General features: G+C 32.2%; 2 protein-coding genes across 4 annotated transcripts; one reads left to right on the plus strand and one right to left on the minus strand.

Annotated features, from left to right (window-relative positions):
- Positions 1 to 2,770: 2,770 nt before the first annotated feature.
- On the plus strand, positions 2,771 to 8,704 carry LOC114379881 (TMV resistance protein N-like). 3 transcript variants are annotated; one of them, XM_028338680.1, is made up of 5 exons: positions 2,772 to 3,355; positions 4,126 to 5,215; positions 5,306 to 5,584; positions 5,713 to 6,513; positions 6,809 to 8,704. In XM_028338680.1, exons 1-5 carry the CDS (start codon positions 2,889 to 2,891, stop codon positions 8,300 to 8,302), a joined length of 4,131 nt encoding a protein of 1,376 aa, XP_028194481.1. In that variant the 5' UTR covers positions 2,772 to 2,888; the 3' UTR covers positions 8,303 to 8,704. The 3 variants fall into 3 exon arrangements, with proteins under 3 accessions (XP_028194480.1, XP_028194481.1, XP_028194482.1); XM_028338681.1 differs by having other exon boundaries at positions 4,126 to 5,197; XM_028338679.1 differs by having other exon boundaries at positions 2,771 to 3,355; positions 4,126 to 5,584.
- Positions 8,705 to 11,106: 2,402 nt separating this feature from the next.
- Positions 11,107 to 14,223, minus strand: LOC114379887 (O-fucosyltransferase 20-like). The gene is made up of 6 exons (XM_028338689.1): positions 13,433 to 14,223; positions 13,019 to 13,184; positions 12,643 to 12,732; positions 12,248 to 12,531; positions 11,887 to 12,145; positions 11,107 to 11,782 (listed from the first exon to the last, which is right to left on the minus strand). Exons 1-6 carry the CDS (start codon positions 14,062 to 14,064, stop codon positions 11,546 to 11,548), a joined length of 1,668 nt encoding a protein of 555 aa, XP_028194490.1. The 5' UTR covers positions 14,065 to 14,223; the 3' UTR covers positions 11,107 to 11,545.
- Between the last annotated feature and the right edge of the window lie 8,549 nt (positions 14,224 to 22,772).

Here is a 22,772-nt window from a genome sequence, read left to right on the forward strand (position 1 = left end):
ACATTAAATTATACAGATAAAAAGTATATTTAAACGTTTTAAAAATGATGGGATCCACTATATTATTTTTCATTTATTTATATTCATTTTTCTATATCTGCTGAGGGACAGATGAAGAGGAGGGCAGGCAGGCATGGCCTGAAGCCTCCCTCCCTTGACACTTTTCATATACATATATATATATATATATATATATATATATATATATATATATATATATATATATATATAATTGTGTAAAATTAATTGTGTGTTTGTTTTTTTATAATGATTAAGGTTATTATCATTTAAAATAAAAATTAATTTCAATTTTGTGTGTAAAAATAGTAAATACTTTTTTTTTAAAATTATTACTTATTAAAATTTAGACATTTAAACAATTACAAAGAAAAAAAAATTAATTCTCTCTCTATCAGGTTTCTTGATCCGTCTCTACTTATACTCATCTTGTTTCTTTTTTTTTTTTTACAACAAACACATTTAATTTTTACTTTATTTCTTACATTTTTTTTTATCATTTTTTATTTTCATCCACCCTATCTATCCTCCCTAAAATTAAAATGCAGTGCCTAAGCGATGGTATCGAAAAAGAAAAACTCTCCTTTTAGACTTTTTCCTTTACTGATTCATTTTCACTTCAGCCGATTAATCTTGTCTCCGTATGTTCCAGATTTGATTGCTTCAGTAACTTTCACATGATTCCCCTTCTTTTACAAGATGCAATATAAGATTGCAGAGACATTGACACATGAATAATTATGGTCACATGCCAAATGATAATATAGCACGTGACAACGTGATTTCATATTATAAGATTTCTACTTTAAGACATAATTCCAAATGGAGTACTTCAAATCAGTTAGAGGGGAAAAAAATATTTTTAAAGGTAAAAAAAAAAAACTCTTTTAATTAGCCAAGTTAAATTTTAGTTTTTATTAAAATGTTAATAGGAAGATTCAAATTTATGATCTCTGTTGTCTTCTCTCTTTAACCCTTAAACTTTATTTCCAACCACGAAATTAACTTGATAATTCTTAGTAAAAAATAACATCTATCTTTCTTATATGTTTCCTCCCAAAAAAATTATTTCTATTTTCTTTTGTTGGGAATATGAGTAAAATTTTCTAAGTGTGGAGGTTCTATGTCATTTTCAAATATTAGTCTAATTCGATTTGTCAGATATAATGTTATTTTCGATTGGTAATTTAATGTGGAGTATACTATGATTGAATCGAAAACGTTTTTCTATAGGCTAATGTTATGATTAAGTATTCACATTAGAATGAGGTGCATATGTTATTTGGGTTAATTTGAGAATTATTTGAATATATGCTTGATTGGATAGTTGATTATCAATTGGAAACAAGCTTACTAGAATGTTCATTTCGATTGAACAATGGATGGGTGAATGTTAATAAACAGATTTTTATGATGAAACATTTATAAAGTTTCTTAGTGTTTGATGAATTCAATTTATAAAAAGAGTTTCTGAATACATAGGTTATTAGAAAATGCAAATGAGAATATATTGAAGACACGTTGCTTTTGAACGTGCATCTCCGAAGAAAACAATAAAACGATTTCTGATAGAAATAATGAAAGAACAGATAACATCTTAGAAAGACTTACTCGAATATGATGTGCACATATATAAATGTTGTAATTCAACTGTTAGGTCGATGAAACTATAAATAGACACTCAGATGATAATTTTTTTTCTAGTTACGAAGATTGCACAAATTTCATTTACACTAACACACCTCACCTAAGAAATGGCTACTAGTTAGGAGAATAATGTGTATCTTCAAACCTATACTTCAATGCAATTCTTTCAATCAATTTACCTTTTGCAATTCTCTTCCACTCTTCTTCAAACTCTAAATTCTTTCCAATTCTTATTTCTTCTCGGAACTTTACTCTTTTATTTTACTTGTACTTTACATTTTGCACTTGTTATTTTTCGTTTAATCCGCATTTTATTTACTTTTATTGCACTTAAACTTTGCATTTCGTTTTTACTTTTTGGTTTTATAACCCAATATATCTCTACTTGTGAAGATATAGTGCACAGCTTTCTGATTGCATTAGCATTTGAAGGATTTTTGTTTTGATTTCATAGTTGATCATATCTTAATTTCTTAAGATGTTTTTATTTTGCATGAAATTCTGAGTGCACTGATCACTTATTCAAATAAGTTATGTGTCAAACTGATATTTGGTTCTTTGTTACAGTAACCATTTCAAAAACTCAAATGGTGCAAATTTATTTTAAAATTGAAGTGTTGTATTTTTTAATTAATCTCATAATTCTCTAAGTTGAAAGTTATAACAACATTATAATTTTAACAAAAAAAAACTCATAATTATAATTGTATCTCACTAAATAAAATAAGTTGTTTATAATTGATTAAAACAAAAATAAAAAATTAATAAAATTTTAATTCAAACATCCAAAAGAATTTTCACCATAAACACCACCCTGCCAACCTTCTCCCCACAACCAATTGCGTGGAATCAAAGAAGGGATAAGGGGTAAGTAACTGATAACTGATAAGATTAAATAATTTTAAAAAAGACAATTTATCTTGTTTTCTTTCATTTCATGAAATAAACTCACGGCATTCCAGGCAACTTCGTAGCATCCAAGGAGTTATAAATTCTTCCACTAACATTCTAATAAAAATTAACAACTAACATTAACATTGGTGGATAAAAAATATAAAAAAAATCAGCATCTACCTGCCCAGTTAGTGTTCCCACTGGTATGTATGATTAAGGCCAGTGCTTCATTTATATTTCACTATGTGAAGCGATGCCAACCAACTAAGACTACAGTTGCAAATTAAACTCCCAAGTTCAACGCTTAATTATTTATTATTATTGTTACTATGGCTATTAGTGGGTATGCACCAATGTTCTCAGATTTCAGCTACGATGTTTTTCTAAGTTTTAGTGGTGGAACCAGCAACCCTTTTGTTGATCCTCTCTGTCGAGCTTTGCGTGACAAAGGAATCAGCATCTTCAGATCAGAAGATGGAGAAACTAGACCTGCCATTGAGGAAATTGAAAAATCCAAAATGGTAATCGTTGTGTTTTGTCAAAACTATGCATTTTCCACTGAGTCTCTTGATGAACTTGTCAAGATCCGAGAGTATGTTGACAATAGAAGAAAACAGGTTTGGACAATTTTTTACATAGTGGAACCATCAGATGTACGGAAACAAAGAAATTCTTACAAAGATGCCATGAATGGTCATGAAATGACATATGGAAAAGACTCGGAGAAGGTAAAAGCATGGAGGGAAGCTTTGACTAGAGTATGCGACCTAAGCGGAATACATTGCAAGGACCATATGTAAGTTATTCTTATCAAGTTAGTAATATAGTCATCTATCATACTATCAATGGACTTATATCTGCTATGTGAACTTAAAAGATTTGTTATATGCAAGGTTTTAAATTGTGGTTGCGGTAGCAGTAGCAACCTTGTCGTGAATTTTGATATTGCAAAAGGGAAATGTTAGCTACACATTTTCATATCAACTCTTTATTATTGATTGGAATTTGTTAGAAATCACAATATTGTGGTATCACTTCTAATTTAACGAGTATCGCTCATGATTTGTGATTAAAGAGTGTGTTAGAGAATGTTTTACTAGCACTCTTCATTGCGAAAAATTGTGTATAAATGTAGTTGATGGGACCACCATTGCAGTCGCAACGCCATCGAAGAAACTCCCGAAAGTCCAAAATCTTGACATTGGGGCTGCAATTATAGTTATAGACCACATTTTAATACCTTGGTTAAATATCAAACACTAAGTTGAATGATTTTAATTAAATTACTCGGCAACTGCAAATTAGTCTGCAATTTTTTTCAACGTTGATAATTGCAATGCAACCGCTATTTAAAACCATGTAAGTTGATATAGTTGTTTGATTTTAGTTATCGATCATATTTGAACATGATTATATGTTGAAACGAATGGGAACATGGAAAATTTTTATGAGTTTGGTCTTTATTGGAGTCTAATTTTTCTTTCCAGTATAACTGCAGGAGTTTTTATAGTGTAGTTTTTTTTTATAGTACTATAATGAAATAGGAAGAGTGTTTTGTTCCCGTAGGTTTGAAGCTGAACTTCAGAAGATTGTTGAAGCTGCATCCTGTAAATTATTTCGTGTGCCTGGACAAATGAACCATGCAGTTGGACTTGATGATCACTTTGAACAGGTGAAAGCATTCATAGATGTTGAGTCCAATGATAAGGTTGGCGTATTGGGAATTTATGGAGGTGGTGGAATAGGCAAGACCACATTTGCCGTCTATCTATATGAAAAGATTAGACATTATTATTTTGAAGCTGCAAGTTTTCTGATTAAAGTCAGAGAACAATCAAAGGAAAGCAAGAATCACTTGGAAGATCTCCAAAACAGACTTCTATCTCAACTGGGTGTAGACACAGGAACCATGATAGGGAGTACGAATAAAGGAGAACTTGAAATCAAACACAGGCTTGGCCATAGAAGAGTTCTTCTAGTTTTGGATGATGTTGATTCAAAAGAACAATTGGAGTTACTGGCTGGAAAACATGATTGGTTTGGTTCTGGCAGTAGGATCATTATAACAACAAGAGATGAAGCGGTGCTAGATTATGGTGTTAAAGTTAAGAAATATAAAATGACGGAGCTAAATGATCGTCACTCTCTTGAACTCTTCTGTCAGAATGCCTTTGATAAGCCTGAACCTGCAAAAAACTTTGAAAGTATTTCTCATCGTGCAATAGGCTATGCAAAGGGTGTCCCTTTGGCTTTACAAGTAATAGGATCCAATTTGAAAGGAAGAAGCATAGAGGAATGGGAAATCGAATTGGGAAAATATCGGAAGGTTCCAAATGCTAAGATTCAAGGTGTACTAAAACTAAGCTTCGATAGCCTGCCTGAGACAGAGATGGGAATATTCTTGGACATTGCTTGTTTTTTCAAAGGGGAGAAATGGAATTATGTTAAAAGGATATTGAAGGCTTCTGATATAAGTTTTAAAGTACTTGCTAGCAAATGTCTAATAATGGTTGATAGAAATGACTGCTTGGAGATGCATGATCTAATACAGGACATGGGTAGAGAGATTGTTAGGAATCAATCGCCATCAAACCCTGGTGACCGTAGTAGATTATGGTCTCACGAAGATGTTCTTGAAGTACTGAAAAAAGATTCAGTAACAATCCTCCTTTCTCCCATCATTGTTTCAATTACTTTTACTACGACTAAGGTAGCTAGTTTTAATTCCTTATGCATTTTTTTACAGGGAAGTATAACAATTGAAGGAATTATGCTTCATCCTCCTAAGCTTGAAGTAGTAGATAAATGGACTGATACTGCCTTTGAGAAGATGAAGAATCTCAGAATTCTTATTGTTCGGAATACCAAATTTTTAACAGGACCTAGTTCTCTACCGAATAAATTACAACTTCTTGATTGGATAGGATTCCCATCAGAGTCTTTTCCACCTAAATTTGATCCCAAGAATATTGTTGACTTCAAGTTATCTCATAGTTCTCTGGTATCCATAAAGCCACCTCAAAAGGTATGCATATGCACATTTGCTTTTCTGTAAGACAAACATAGTAACAAAATTGTCATTGTAACTAGTATGATCTAAAATTTAATATGATGAAATGCTACTAACCATTGTTAATATATTATGTTTCATAGGTATTTCAGAATTTGACTTTTGTCAATCTCTCCCAGTGTCATTTCATAACTAAAATACCTGACATGTTTGAAGCTAAAAACTTGAGAGTACTGACAATTGACAAATGCCCCAAATTGGAAGGGTTTCATCCATCTGCTGGACATATGCCTAACCTTGTATATTTAAGTGCATCAGAGTGCACCATGCTCACGAGTTTTGTGCCAAAAATGAATCTGCCATATCTGGAAATGCTTTCATTTAACTTTTGCAGTAAACTTCAAGAATTCCCAGAAGTAGGGGGGAAGATGGATAAGCCATTAAAGATTCACATGATAAATACTGCTATTGAGAAGTTTCCAAAGTCCATTTGTAAAGTTACAGGGCTTGAGTATGTTGACATGACAACTTGCAGGGAACTCAAAGATTTATCAAGTTTTGTGTCATTGCCAAAACTTGTCACATTAAAGATGAATGGATGTTCGCAACTTGCAGAATCATTTAAAATGTTCAGAAAGAGCCATTCTGAAGCAAATAGCTGTCCAAGTTTAAAGGCATTATATTTAAGCAAGGCTAATCTGTCACATGAGGATCTTTCCATAATTCTTGAAATATTTCCAAAATTGGAATACTTAAATGTGTCCCACAATGAATTTGAATCACTCCCAGATTGCATCAAAGGATCATTGCAGTTGAAAAAACTTAATTTAAGTTTTTGCAGGAATCTTAAGGAAATTCCAGAACTTCCATCAAGTATTCAAAGGGTAGATGCAAGATACTGTCAATCCTTAAGTACAAAGTCATCAAGCGTGCTGTTGTCTAAGGTTAACTACATTCTCCATTTTTTTCTTCCTACATTTCCTTAGTTTAATGTCTTTTTCAACTGTTTATATATATATATATATATATATATATATATATATATATATATTATCTACTTTGACATAACCTATATATCAAACAACCCAGGTTTAAGGTTTTTAAGCATCAATGATCAAATGATCATTTTTAACTTAGTATAAGAGTTATGTTTTTCTTAAAGCTATTTGACATACAAGGTAGTCTAAATATATATTATTTGGCTTAACTTCATGGTTCACTATTTTCTTGATGTCACAGATTTATAAAGAAAGGGAAAAAATACAAGTTGTGATGCCAGAAACTGAAATTCCAAAGGAGTTTGACAGTAAAGATGTCCTGCTTTTCTGGGCTCGCCGGAAGTTCCCTGTTGTTGCTTTTGTTTTTGTTTTCGAGGAAGTAAAAAAGAATGATGATATACAGATGGATACCTCAGAATTGTTTCCTGGAGTTGTATCAGCTGAGGAGTCCTACACTGTTGGCCTGAACTTGTTTATAGACGGCAAAGAAATATGTCGCAAAGATCATCATTATTGGAGTATTGGGGATCAACATTTGTTAGTATGTGATCTACAGGTTTTGTTTAAAAATGAAGAGTGGCAGGATCTTGGAGATGACTGGAAGGCCTTTCAGATTCAATGTGAATCAACGTTGACTCTGAGTCATCAGGAAGTTTATGTGGACAAGCAGAAAACAAACACTGATGATATTCAATATATCTCTCCCAATTTAACAGGTTTGGTTCCAAAAACAAGTCCACATAAGAAAACAAGACATGGACAAAATTGTGATGTAATAGAAAAATTTGGCCAGAACTTGTTAATACAAACTACCTCTGTTGCCAACGTGTTATTGAGCTGGTGGAGGAATGCCAAGGCTGATATTAGAGGGGAAGTTTCAGCCTCTACCTATGAGGCAAGTTCACTGCAAGAACATGAAGATGTTGTCTGGGATGTGGCACAGATTTTGGAGATGCTGCTGGAGAATTTGCCCCAGCATATTACTGATTCAGAAGTTCAAAGAACAGGCCTATTGGCGGTTGAATCATTGATTGCACGGGCACAACATAAGAAGGAATACGGTCATGAGAAGTTGCACATCAATCTAACCATGCCTATTGTTCTAGTGGAATGTAGATGTCACCCTCATAAAGAATTAGAAGGAGCTCAAAACCTTCGCTATTGGGGATCTGTGGAGCTAGAAGAAGGAGACCCACGTGTGTGGAAAATTTGGAAGAGCAATGAAGCCTTCAAGGAGAGGCTAAATTACACAGTTCTGTTGAAATGTGAGCATCACTCTAGAGAGGAAGCTTCAAAATCTGACCATGGGGAATCCTTGGAGGAAGAACACAAGGGTTCTGAATTACAAGCATTGATGAGGAGGATAGAAGAAGACACTATAAGGTTGAATAAGTCTTATGGAAAGTTGAAGGCATCTATTGTTCCAATGGATGTTCTAGTTTCTGACAAATATCTTCTGGAAACGGCAATCATTAGAGGACTAGAAAGATTGGGAAGGTTGGGGTCTAATTTCAACAAGACAGAATATGGAAAATTGAGGGTGGAGCATCATGCTCATAGCATTACTCATATGGAGCATGAGTTGAGGATGGAGCAGGATGCTCAGAGCTCTACTCAGAATCAGGAGCGGCATGAGTTGGGGGTGGAGCATGATGCTCAGAGCTCTACTCAGGAAAAGAATAAGTTGGGTTGGATCAGATCATTACTAGGTGGATTTGGGAGGCAAAGCAGGTGAAAGGAGGTCAAAGAACAAAATGGTATATCCTACCTTCTATTTTGCTTCTTCTGTTCTGGTTAATTGTTTAACGAAAGTGGTAAATTTATCTTTTGCATGTATTGTCGATAATTTTCTTTGGAAGCATAACTGTAGTCTTAATTTTGCATTTAAGTGACATGTGCTAGTGTTTGTGATAACAAAAATTGATCTTCACAAAGACAGTAATGTGCAAAGGCAACTTGTGCTTATAGGAAACGTAGTAAGTGGTCGGTTAAAACATTTTTATGGTTATAACACTCTTTTATTGTCAGTGAGATCAGTCGCTGCTCCTGCCAAAGTTATAGCAGGTTTTGATGACTTATGTAAAGCACCTCACTCTTGTATTTTCCACTGAGTGATTGATTCTCTTGCTCGGGTTAATTACATGTCTTCTAGTTCTATGATGCTTTCGAGCAAACTGCTTTCTAATCAGGCCAAGTGTGTCCCCTGTGTGACTCTATTCGTTATATACTTTACATGATATGATGGACATTTTATCAGAAAAATCTAGAAATTTCAGTAGACATTCCATATATTCAGGTGTGGTTCGTGGCTTTGAAATCGAAATTTCGTACATCTTACAATCTATAATATGAAACTAAAACAAATAAATAAATACTCCACTATATCATTAATGCCAGTAAAAGTAATGATTTAATAAATAATTAATGGGTCAAATAAAACTTGCCATGACTACAATTTCTTTAAAAAGGGCTCCGACTAAATTACACGCACATACAAGTTCAATAGTTCATATTAGAGTCTCAAAACAGCCCCGACTAAGAATTAAATGTGGAACACCAATCCGGTACGATTTTTTGATCCCTAGGGAACTGTACTTTCATCTCTTCTAGTAAATAATTATGAATTAAATGTACTCTGTCCTCCAATTTCAAAACATTTGCTAGTAGTATAAGCTTATACCGAAGACTTATCTCATGGGGAACAGCTGGTTGTGATCAATCTGAACCTTTTGCCAGCTGTACATACAGAATGACTGTGATTGTTTTGTAGTTTGGAGTCGAATTTTGAATCTGTTATTTGGAGTCTGACAATTCTAGGACTGGCAGAGTTGGTTTTGATTATGTTTATTGTTTAATTTAGTTGATACTCTAATCTGAATCTATAAGCCTCAACTCCAAACAAAATACAAGGCATTTTGTCCTCATTCTAATCAAGATCATTTAGGGAAAATGACTCATTTAATACCTTGAAAGATACATTTATCTGCCAAATGTCGTTCTCACAATTTTGAATACAAGGTTTTATTGTGACACTCTCTACTTCGACATATATATAAATAAATATAATATATAAAAATATATTGGTAAACAAAATCACATAAATAAAAGGTTCACATCCACTTCAATTACCTAATAAAACTTATTAAAAATATATTTGGCTCCAAACAAGGCTGTCAAGATTTACAAAATATTTTGTTAAATCAGTGAGGTAAAATGAAATAGACTAACATCATGCAATTAATATAAACTTATGTTCCAATATTACATCCTATCAAATTGTGTTCCGACGTCCTTCAGCACAAGGTTCCTTCAAAAATTCACCTAGTCATCTGCTCCCTTGAACACAAAGTTCAAGATCATCATAGGATTCAAACACAAATAACACACAGGGAGTGAGTTATCACATTTCTAACTAATGAAGAGTAACGAGACAACACATAGGTATAAATATCATAAAAACAAAATAAAACCTACACATGTTCATTTTAACTCCTAATTGCGATAAACTCATCTCTTACCTCTAAGCGGACTCACGTGTCTTTCGACAGCAATAGCGGCACACGTGTCTTTCGACAGCAATAGCGGCATCTCTAGCAGCTCCCTGAGATTCCTCCAATTTTTCCTCCGATTGACTGATCCGATAGAGTTCCCAAAATCAGAGAGACGGAGAAGGGATTGAAGCCTCCATATGTATTATTTTCGTGCGATTCTTTTTCTCTCTCCATGAATATTATCTCACAAATCCCAACGGTGAAGGTGTGCGGAATTGAATCGCGAACCACATATCAAAATTTCATGAAAATCCAACGGTTAATGAAATCAGGATCAAAGTTTTACTGGGATGGTTTTGGGTTTCTGCGAAAAAAGAAAAGGCTACGATGCGAAGTGTATTTCTCTTAGCTCCGACATGATTTCGAAATTCCCAACGGTGAGAATGCTCGAAATTGGGTTTCAAACTTGGTACTTAAATTTCACGACGGTCCAACGGTGAATAAGTCTGAGATCATCATTTTCCTGAGACGGTTTTGGTGGTCTGCGGAAAAAAAAATTTGGGAAGGAGGAAAGGGAAAAAAATTGAGAGAGATAAGCAGTAGTTAACATATGACTATTTATACCTAAGATACTCACAACCTATTATTTTATTTATTTTTATTATTTTATAAAAATAAACTTTATTTTATTTTCTATCAAATTAATAAATAAAATATCCTTTTTTATTTTTTTCTCAAACTATTATTTTAATACACTTATTTCTCTTTATTTATTTAATTACAAAAACCTTATCATAAAACTCTATTTATCTCATGAGAAATTGCAAGCATGCCATAAAGTGAATATTACACCTCATCTATAATGCCAAACCTTTGTTATGCTTTGAAAGGGAAACATCGTTTGGTAACAAATGGCGGGTCCTATAACACCCTGTTCAATTTATTTAAATGAACTGCAATAATGCTTACTTGAATCGCAGGTTCAGTTTCTTTTAATTTGCAACTTGTGCAAAACTCCCGCTGCTGAATTAAGTGAGATAGCATAAGGTGATCTTGAAAGGGCAAATAATCAATACAAAACTAGAATTTATACAGATATGTACAATAGTACAAGGCTTCATACTGTAATATAAAGAATTATACGTAAGTAACAAGAGTAATATATATCCTATACAAACTCTAAAGAATCAAAGAATGATCTGCTGTTCATTGTTTTAGCCTATTCTGATGAAAATCTACATTGCCTCACATAACAACATACAGTTACGTATATTTAAGGAACAAGGTGAATACACATGTAGGGATAGGCATGCTTGACATTATGGCTCTTAAAAGATGGTGCTCTTAAGAACTGTGGTTTCTGAGGAAATGACCTTTCAAGCAAAATTCGCAAGGGATCAAAATCATACTCGTAGCATCGCTTCCGTGTTTGTTTATCCATTTTCGTGTAATCTTCACACCAAAAGCTTTGGTATCAAATGTGCAATTTAGGAAGAATGATGATGAGAGTCATCATTGCACATGCACTCAGGAACAGGATACTTGGTGACATCCCTCCCAGACTTGCTAGTCCTGAGTTCTGGCTGACCTAATGAATCCTGATGCAATTCCTTGATAATCCTATTGAACTCTTTTTCAGGGAGGGAAGAATTTAGAAAATAGGGGAGCATCTGTCTTTTGTTTGGTGTTATATATTTCTTGTGTCCCGCATAGGCCCGGTGACCCTGAAATAACATATAGTTTCAATATTTAGAAACTGTCGCATTAAGACTGAGTTATTACAATATAATTATAGAAACGGCCATCTATATTTTATCTAATCTTATACCTGAAGTGCATGGCCCATATTGCCTCCATGAGATGGCATGAAAACATCACTCTTCTCAGAGACTATGTAATCTATGGCAGCCATTAGAGAAGCTTTATTTGCAAATGGTTCTAGCTCTCCAGGCAAAGCAAGATCTTCCTTACTGTAAAGATGTGGAAACTCATTGATTAATGGTTGTAAGGCCTCTTTTCCACCCAGTGGTTGTCCTCCAGCCCAATAAATTCTTGCATTTTTTGGAGCACCTAGACCTTTAAGCAGCCTATAAATGAAAAGGGGTAAATAATCAGAAAAGCTTGTCACACTAATACTTAGAAGACACCTAAAATCTATTTAAAGATGAAAAGGATTATATTATATATACCTTGTAACCTCCAAAGCATTCAAGGGGCAGAGGCCAGCCAGTTTCCTTCCATGGTAAGTCATGTTTGATTTTGCTGTCAAGAGTTCAGGCCGTTTTATCCTCTCGTTGTTAACAATCTCATCATACTCAGGACTCAAACCGGGTAGACAACCAGTTCTCACCCAGACATCCTTTTCCATCCGTAGATGAAGAGCAAGGTAGGGTCCCTTGCTTTTCATTTGCTCAGCAATATCGTTACCGAGTTCCTGAACAGGCTTTGCAAACCTTAATGCCTGAAAAGCAACCTGAAAGATAGAGAAGAACATTTAGAATCTGCTATCAATTGGCACATAAAGTTAGTTACGAATTTCCTTTCTCTCTTTGTCTTTGACATACGAATAGAGACTTTGTAATACCTTGCATCGAAGCTTCTGAAGATCGGGAGGAAGATCCTTTGTTAGCCTCGAATCCAATCCACGTAAAAGCAAGACACCTTCTCTGTTGAACTGCATAGGACAAGAAGAATCATGTCAAACTCTCGTTCAACAAAAACAACAGTTAACAAATCAAAACTTTCCTAGTTATCATTGCAAAATTGATACATGTTAATATTTAATTTCGGTAACTACTTGTGTAGAACACTGTAACTCTTATTATGGTACTATAGGTAATCTTTGTTCCATCCATCAAAACTATCATAGGTGAAACTGTGATAGTTAACATGAAACTAGTAATTATAACTTAGTGCATGCTTGCATGAATAGAACTGAAGAAGAGAAAACAAACTCTTACTCTTCTGAGATAGTGTGACCGAATCCAACTGGGAGTGGCATGAGGGAGAGGGCTCCCCTCCACTGGCCTTGTCATTAGGTGTGTTGATGGTAATGCAGAAACCACCCGCACATCATTGACAAGAACACTCTTGAAGTGCTCCAAATCGAATATATCAGCAAATTCACTGCAAAATGGGAACAAACCCCCCAATAAGGAAAAAGACAAAAAAATTTTGCAAAAGACTCTCTTGTGAGACATTCGCATATAAGAAAAGAAATTAAATCAGTATCAAAAACAAGATTGAAACTAAACATGCTTCAGCTTCAGCTCAAATAGTGATATCTATGAATTGAAGATTCAATCCAAAAATGTTAACAGTTTAGTTCATAATGAAGACCATGAAGAAAAAAACATTTATTTTTTCTTTTTTACCTTTCATCTCCCCAAATGACATTGACTTGCAATATGGGGACAACCAAAGAAGCCCCAAGAATCCTAGCAATGACAACAGCATCAACAATCTGATTCCTCTGCTGATTCATCCCTCCAGAAACCACCACCATGAGGTACCTCCTCCTGTTCATCACAACCCCTTCACTCTCCCTCCTATACTCCCTACTGAAATCCAAGCAAGGCTTGTACCCCAACCCATCTGGCTGCTCCCAAAACTCACTCTTATCTTCAACCACCCCACTTGGAACCTGTGCACCATGTAACTGCACACTGCTAATCATAGCCTCTGAAACACTAACATCACCACCATCCAAAGCTCCAAGATTGGATTTTGTGGGGCCTATTGAGGGTGCACATGGGAATGGAGGAAAAGGGGTGTCAAGATTGAGGCCAAACTTGAGCATGGCAAAGAAAGCAAGGAAAAAGAGGGTGAAAAGGAAGAAGAGTCTTGGCCTCATGCACTTGACAAAGGTGAAGAATTTGGAGTGCCTTGCACACTTCTTGGGAGATTCAAGCAGAGATTGAAGAGATGAAGATGAGATGGAGTTGATGATCTGAGATGGAACTGAGATGTAGGACAACTTCTTGGCATTGTTCTTGGACTTGGCCATTGCTGGCTTCTTTTGCTTTCTTTCTTCTTCAAAGATTCAATGCTTCTTTTGGTTGGTGGGTTTTATAAAGCCTTGTTGTAATGTGGTGTTTTCTAGAGAGAAAGGATGAATGGGAATGGTAGAGAGAGAAGGGCCGGCGGGAACACCAAGTCTGATCACCAGCCTACGCGTTCATCAAAAAGTAGTTGCGGCTTTGAGTTTGGACAAATTAATTTTTTTTTATTAAAATTAGTGTTGTATTAAGATAAATTGTCGTAAAATAAGTATTAAGATACATAGTTAAATTTGTCTGAAAAAGTATGAAATATCGATAAATTGATATCTAAAAAATAGTTTATAAATATAAAAAGCATGTCAAATTAATTATACATATAATTTAATGATAAATTAATTTTTAAACATAAAATTAATTTCACTAACAGGATTAATTTATTATACTTTTAAAGCAAATTTTATATTTTATATTTTTCATTTTTCAAAAATCATTGGATCAGCATATAACATTTTTAGGAACTAATTTAACTATTTTTTTTAATATAATATTAATTACTTTTTTTATCAATATCTTTAATAAGTATCACTTTAATTTTTAAATCTAATATTAATATTACTCTTTTTATTTATTTAATAAAGTTAATTTTATTGAATAAATATTTTTTATCTATTTATTAATTTTTATTTATTCGTGTAAAATAACCTAAAACATCAACACTTGTCATGTACTTATTTTTGTGCTTCATGTCATCATGACTATTGGTTACTCGTTTTCTAGCTGCTCATGATTTATTTTACAGTAGGTTAAAAAATAGAAGTAAAAATATTTTATTTTAAAATATTACTAATACAGTTTTATCCTAATTTCTAATGTAGATCTATAGCAATAAAAAGTTTTTGGGTTAGAAAAAATTTCAAAATTTTTGTTTTTGGTTTATGTTTGAATAATTTTTTCTACAAATATTTATAAAATTAAGAAAATAAAAAAAGTAAAATAAATTTGACTTCTTGTATAAATTAAATCAACGTATGCACTTAATTAATTTTTACAAGAAAAATTATTTGTTTATCTTTTTAAGATAAATTATGATGTTTGAGGAAACAAATTACATTTTATTTATTTTCATTTAGTGAAATGTGAGATTTTATCTTCCTATAATTTTTAAGATAGAGTAATATTATATATTTTTAGTTATCTTCCTATAATTTTTCCTATTGAATGAAAATTGAGAAACTAAATTTCTTGATTAAATATCCATGCTTATCCTTATGCGGATTAAGGAATGAACTGGAATTCCTTTCCTTTTCTCAACCCATACCTTTTATGAACTCATCCATCATCATCATCAATAATTGTCGACAAATTCAGGTAGAATTTTCCACCTAAATTCAGCCACTAATTTTAGCAATCATTGGTTTGTTTCACCCAAAGATGATACTATCCGATCCTACTATGAGAGTTAAATAAATTCCAAACTAATAGTAAGATTTTATTCCATTAATTTCCTGGTTAGTAGTAATAAATAGTAATTTAGTAATAGAAATAAGTTGACTACATGTTTTAATCTAAAAAAACGGGGGTAATAAAGTAATGATCATGATTCTAAAGACAAACTTGGCGAGTAATTAAGTACAGCTCCCACTCACAGTAAAAGGTAGAAAGGTAAAGGTGAAGAAAACAATTTGATAGTATTTTGAAACACATGATGTTCTTGGAGTGTGAAAAAAGGAAGAGAAAAGGATGAATGATGCACGATGGAATATTAGGTTAAAATGCATTAAATTAATGTGTGTGTGTTGTGTTGTTTCATGGCAAAAGCCAGCTGGATCCTGTTCATACCTCACCTCTAGTCCTCTACTTTTGTGGGACTCTAGTATAGTACTACCCTCCTAAAATAAAAACCAATTTAATGGGCTTCATTCAATTTAGTTCATCTTTTTACATTAAATTAAATAAATATGTGATTTGTTATTGGAAAATGACATGTATTAAAAGTGTGTTTTAAATTACATAAGAATTAAATTTATACAGAATTTAACAAAAAAATAAATATAAATATATGAAAAATGTAATTTATTTTGATTTGATTTATAAAATAAAAACTAAACTGAAACAAAGAAAAAAAATGAACTTTTCTCAATTCTTTACATTTATTGATTTGGTCAGCTTTTAAATATTTTTTTTAATCAATATGAAGGCTTAAAATGACACATAATTTTTGTTAACTTATTCAATAAGTTTCATAAATAAACTCATAACATAAATTTTGATGTGCTAAATATTTAATAAACAAATACTCAGATATATTTTTTACTCAATGAATATATCCTAAATTTAATTAAAGGAATGGTTTTTAAAAGTTAATGATCGAGTCAAATATAATTAATTAAAGTAAAAATATCAATCATTAATAGCTGCTAGAATATGACTAAATTATTCGATAGAATCCATCATAATTCAATAAGTTAAAAATATTTTCCGAAAATAAAGGAATGGTTTTTGTTCTATTTTTTGTGTCCAATGATCGTAAGCTACACTGAAACATGTGAATCCAACTTTGCTGGTTTTTCTATTCCAGATAATGTCATCCGTTGATGATGCATCGTAGGGTCCATGTGTTGCAGCATGGCTTGGTCAACATTTTCCACCCAATGAACAAGGTTCCTCCTTCTTCTCTCTTATTTTTCAACTCAACTTTTCACTAATCACCGCGTATAAGAATATAAGATGTCACATCAATAATGCTCCAATTATTAGGTTCATTATGAGTTTACATCACAAATGTTAATTATTATTCTTATTATTAAGAAATAAAAAAGTATTTTTTTGAAATATTATGTTATTTATAATTTTTTTGTTTTTTATGATAAATATTTTTTTTTTAATTTTTTAATCAATATGTAAATATATAGGATGATTAACAAACTTTTTTTACAAGATCGTCTTGTTATATTTTCAGTTTCCCCCCTAGAACACTACATTATGAGTATATAATCACAATCAAACTTGTAAAATTAAGGTGTCATTAATAAATCTCTAAAAATAGCCCCATCATAAGGTTCATTATTTATCATACCAATATTTTAACAGTTTCATTTATAGTTGAATATTGGGTATTTTAATTATCTCTTTTCAAATGGAAGGTTCAGTTTTTTGTTAACACGGTGAAAAATATAAGTAGCAAAGATTAATTCCATCTAAATCCTACTTAAAAAAAAAAGATCGAGAGAGAGATTAACTGCGTGTGTAGCCTCCAAAAGACAATTATTATCACTTTCTTTTACTATTATATTGATTATAAATACAGTATAATATTTTCCTTTTATTCCATCATAAGCATTCAAAAATCGTGCGGGCATGTGAATGGAATTTTCAATTTAACACATGCATATATATACAAACCTGGCATTGACATGTAAAGATAAAGGCATTTATCTCTGACTCCTGAAATTCTTAAAACATCATGCATGCATAATGCCCATTATCGCGCACAATCTCAAGTCACGAGCATGATTCTAATATATAATAATTGAATTATAAGAGGGTTACACATATTTATTTATTTTATCACAAGCGATTTATTCCTCTTACGCCCCGAAGTCCTGAATTTATTAAACTAAATTTTAATCTTTCGATTATATATTATGTATAGTTGGATTTAGTCTACGCATAGCAGAAGCAATAATTGGTTGAATTGAAGCTTAGTATTTAATATAAGAAAAGGTTTTCCAGTTTTATTTTTCTTTCCTACTAATACCAATTATTGCAACAGCATTCTCCTACCTAAAAGCAATAATTGATGTATAACTTTTATTCAATTATTACAAGTAAAAAACAACCATTACATAACATTTTAATATGTTTTGTGTATTTTTCTACCGCAATTTATATATCATCTCTTTCTTTGGTTGTAACCTATTTATTAACTTTTAGTTTTTTTTTACAGGTTTATTACCTTTTATATTAGTTGGGAGTTTCTTTGTTGAGACATTCAAATATACCAAAGTGGTATCGTCATGTCACACAAATTTTTGCATGGACTTTGTCTTCGGACGTATATATTCCTTAAATTGAGCATAAACAAATAATCCTGGAATTGACGTGATGTGTCCAAAAAAATTAGAATTAAGAACTGATATTCATAGCTTAACTACACCGATTGGACCTCTAGAATATAAGATTATATTAGAGTTAAGGCTTTGATTATTTGTGATTATTAGGTGGTTATATGTAATCGCTTATAACTGCTTATAAAACATGCGTAACAACTCTAAAATATTGTCCTATATATTTTGGTGAAAGTGGGTGTACCAATCTTATTAGTTGTCTTTACAACTTTATTCATTTGGATTCTGGCTCGAGAGCTAGCAATGCTAGGTTGTAAATAGTAGTTGATGAATTTTTTTGCCGATCAACTCCTCATACTTTAGTTCAAAAGGGAAGAACAACTAGCTAGCTATTTGATAATTAATTGTTCCATCGTCTGGAATTAAGATTAAGAAATACTTTGTTGGAATCAAGGTGCAAGTGGAGAGAAAAACTTCCTTTTTCTTATAAGAAGGAAATTATATATTAGTGGATCTTGACTTTAGGAATATGCCAGAAACTTCATAATCAATTGGCAAAGAAGAGAAAGCCAACTATCATTATTATATATTTATTTATGTCTTAATTTCTCTTCTTAGCTGAAATTGGATATGTTTCAGTAGACTTCAAAAGGTTATGGTTTAATTTGGCATTTTGGTAAATCTAACAATACAAAGCGGTAGTTAACTGGTCAAAACCATAAGAGGAAATGAGGTTATCAGAATTATAGTTTATCTAATTGATGAAGGGCAAATTATAAAAGGTTAATTAGATACATACTAAATTTTAGAACTAATAGATCGAATTGATATATAATTATATATATCAAACTTGTATAGTAATCCTATAAGTAGACCTTTATTAACAAGTCATTGCAGCACTATCAAATAGTATTGAGAGTGTCTCTTGTTCTACTACTTTTAGTCACTAAATGAGAAAAATATATTAGATAATATTTTTAGAATAATGTCTTCAAGACTATATATATATACTATTCATTCAATTTTATAATAGATCACATAATTATATAGATTTGTACAAAATAAAAATCCAACTATTCATTCAACTCATTTTTATAATTCTAAATTCACCAATTAATAGATATTCAAATTTAAAAAATTCTATAACAAAAACAAGCAAACTAGAAACAAACTGAAGTTGTAGAAGGGGTAGTTTATTTAATAGTTTAATGGCACGTTTTCTCTGGTAGGAAGGGTTGCAAGACAAGGTTGAATTACGCCATTAACTACTCAAGTTTTTGAAACCTTTTCAATTTTTTATTATTAAGCAAGGAATATTGCACAAACAAGTAACCATTTGGATTGTTGAGGTGGTGTGGCTATGACTTATGGCACTATCGTTTTCGATAGTGTATAAATATGGTCTAGTTAATTAATTACTCTTTTTTCCAAGACATCATAATATTAGTTAAGAATATGTAGAGTCATAACCCTACTATCTTATATGTTCACTTTGAGTAAAATTCAAGAAAATAATGTGTCCAAGTGTTCAGTGGATGAAAATCCGTCTGTGGCACAATCCTGCGTCTGCGTAGGCGAAGATGCCAATCCCAAGGTAAAATATAAATTGAAAGAGTTGAAGTAGGAGCATTTTCCATAGGGTTCTACATAATAATTTGTTCCAAATGTTAAAAAAGTTTAATTTTCATATGCAGTTAGAGCAAACAATTTTACACGGATAACAATTAAAAATTATAGTTGATATTAATTTTAAATAATTATTATAAAAGTTAATAAATATATGATAAATTACAGTTTTCAATGAGATATCACACAGTAGTGTATAATAAAAACTTTCTTAAAAAATGACAAATAAAAAAACAGTTGTAATAAATGTCTTTCCTAATATAAACTTAACAATTTTTTTAGTTCTTAAAATATGTTCACAAGTGCATGTTTAACTCTTAAAAAAAGTGCATGTTTAACAAAATCATAAATTAAACAATGTTTATTTGGCTAGAAGAATATTGAATCATAGAAAAGACACAGTATTTGTGTGAAGGATATATAGTCCATTAATTACATTGGTATCCTTGTTAAATGGATTGAATTCCACCAACACAGGCTATGACACCCACAAGTTAACTTATTCCAAACCCATTTATGGTTTGTACCCAGCTTGGAGGACAAGCAAAGCGACCAATTAGTACAAGCACCTGAGCAATTAAGGCTGCATTATTGGGTGAACACCAATCATAGCTTCGTCTTCATCATTAGTATACGATAGGAAAATACTGTACAACAAAGTGGCAAGTGGGTCACTACTCCCTACTAGTTTGGCACTAACTAATACTCTAACAAGTAAATTAAGTTACCATGTACTCTTGTTTAATGCTAATTTTATGTATAAGTCCCTTTTTAATGGAAGGGCTCTTTTTGCAAGAAAATTGAAAGGTCCTTCATGCTTTGGTCAGAACAGACAAGTTATACAGTTGAGTTGTGCAAAGGATGGGCCCATTTGAGACTTTGAACTATTTGTCAGGGGCAAAAGTGATGGGTGAATAATTTGGCAAAAGGGGATAAGGAGAAGGGGTGTGATTGGCTGCACCATAAGAAACCAAAGTGGAAATGCTTTGCATTCAGGAAGCAAAGCAGTGGAGGACCATGTTTCTTACATGTGAGGATTGTCCCTCTTCCATGTGCATTTATTGAGTCCTCTTTTAGCTCATGTCTACTTAAGCAAGCATTTCATCTTGTTTTGATCTTATAAAGTGCTTTATGTAAATTCTCAAGGAGAGGTTCAGCATTGTGCATTATTGGAGGTAGAATATCTACCCATGATTGCGATTCTATACAAAATAGGAAATATATGTAACATCTTAGGTAAATACGTTGCATAGGTTAGGTTTGAAGTGATCTATGAGCCAAAAGGAAAATGCATAAGTAGAGTTCTATATTTGTTATAGTCTTGTAGACTTTATATTAGTTTAATTTTGCTTTGAATTTCTAAGTTCGATGAGATAAGGAATTATTTCCTACTATTTCCATTCTTTACTAAATTTTGGAGATGAAAATCCGCTTTCAAAAGCTTGCAGGAGCATGTTTGTTGGCCCTAGGTCTAGTTATTAGTTATATATATCCATGATGGTAGAGAAAACAAGACATTATTGATGTTGCCATGTTGGCCAACAATTACATATGCAATAAGGGGGTGGGGGGATTAAATACACTATGTCTCTGCACTACCACAGCATCCAATGAAGTTATATTTATTGGGTTTATTCCAGAATTTGGTTTTGATTTTTTAGAGAATTAAATTGATGTCATTCTTAACTTTTTATAAATTAGATTAAAGTCACTTACAATAAATGTCATTAAACTTTGATCATTAAATCACTTATCAAACTGATTAAACATTGCTTACAACCCAATTCTTTGAGAATCGAAAATGCTAACTCAAGATTATACACAAACTTTATATTAGCTGATATTCAGTTACAAATTTAGATAAATACATTTATTTGAATTCAGCTGTACATACATAAATACATTTATTTAAATATCAGCTAATACTTTAAAACAATTTTAGTTGTTCCGTTACAATTCTTCCGACTATTTGCAACAGCAATTTTTAGTTAATTAATATTGAATTTTCCTTTTGAATATAATTGTGTGTTTTTCTATGAAAAATTGGTAGAACAGACAGACCCTGAATACCACCGAATGGGTGTAAATGACATGTTAGTAAGCCAGCAGAGGTTCAACCGGACAGAAGTGTGCAGTGGAAAATAATCTATATGGGCATTGCTCTCTCTCATGGGATTGGAAACTTATGGACCTGCCATTCTGTATTAGATACAACTTTTTCATTAAAAAAAAAAAATTAATTTGTCAGCTTGTTGAGAAAGCTTTTAAAAATTAAGTTGACAAAAAAAAGTGAGAGTGAGTTAATAATGTCTTAACATTTTAAATTCATGGTCTCTTGTTGGGAGTTGCTATTGGTCTCAAGTCCCAACAAGAATTTCTATTAAAATTCATGAAAAGACCATTTTATCCTTTATTTCAAACCCACCACACCCCTTCTCTTCCCCTTCACCTTCCCCACATCCCAACAAATACATAATGAAAACGTAATTTCATGTTCCATTGTAATGCAGGGGTCCAAACAAAATATAAAACAAAAACACATTTCCATATACAAAATCTAAAATGAAATCATGATTCCATTTTTAAGATTTTGTTTGCACCCTTGTACTAGACCGAAACGTGATTCCATAAGAAGGATATTTTCCGGAAAAAAAGTTTCCACCACTTGATAGAGACCAATAACAATGATGTTGGGACCAATAACTGCTTTAACCTTCTGTTTATTTTCTTTTGGCCCAATAATACCGAACTTGTATCCTAAACAGGATCCAAGTCCAATAACTACCTCCCTCTGTCTAAAGGATTCTATAGCAACAGTGGCAGTTCACTCTGGTCAATGACGCACAAAAATGCATAGATAATTTAAATTTGTCTGTTCACAAATAGTGACCAAATAATGTTAAAATGTTTGGTGGAAAAAATATGATATAACTATTGAATAGTAAGAAACATTTTCACTAGTTTATCAGGTGTCTTGAACTTACGTTTTTGGCTTATACAATGGATGGATCAATTATTAA

Source organism: Glycine soja, chromosome 12 (genome assembly GCF_004193775.1).
Source record: "Glycine soja cultivar W05 chromosome 12, ASM419377v2, whole genome shotgun sequence".
Lineage (NCBI taxonomy): Eukaryota > Viridiplantae > Streptophyta > Magnoliopsida > Fabales > Fabaceae > Glycine > Glycine soja.

Excerpts from the sequence above, each read along its gene's own strand:
- LOC114379887 (XM_028338689.1), bottom strand. The coding sequence starts at position 14,064 with ATGGCCAAGTCCAAGAACAATGCCAAGAAGTTGTCCTACATCTCAGTT. Across the intron at positions 12,532-12,642 it reads TTCAGAAGCTTCGATGCAAG|GTTGCTTTTCAGGCATTAAG; the intron begins GTATTACAAAGT and ends TCTATCTTTCAG. Across the intron at positions 11,783-11,886 it reads ATATGGGCCATGCACTTCAG|GGTCACCGGGCCTATGCGGG; the intron begins GTATAAGATTAG and ends ATGTTATTTCAG.
- LOC114379881 (XM_028338679.1), top strand. The coding sequence starts at position 2,889 with ATGGCTATTAGTGGGTATGCACCAATGTTCTCAGATTTCAGCTACGAT. Across the intron at positions 3,356-4,125 it reads ATACATTGCAAGGACCATAT|GTTTGAAGCTGAACTTCAGA; the intron begins GTAAGTTATTCT and ends TTGTTCCCGTAG. Across the intron at positions 5,585-5,712 it reads CCATAAAGCCACCTCAAAAG|GTATTTCAGAATTTGACTTT; the intron begins GTATGCATATGC and ends TATGTTTCATAG.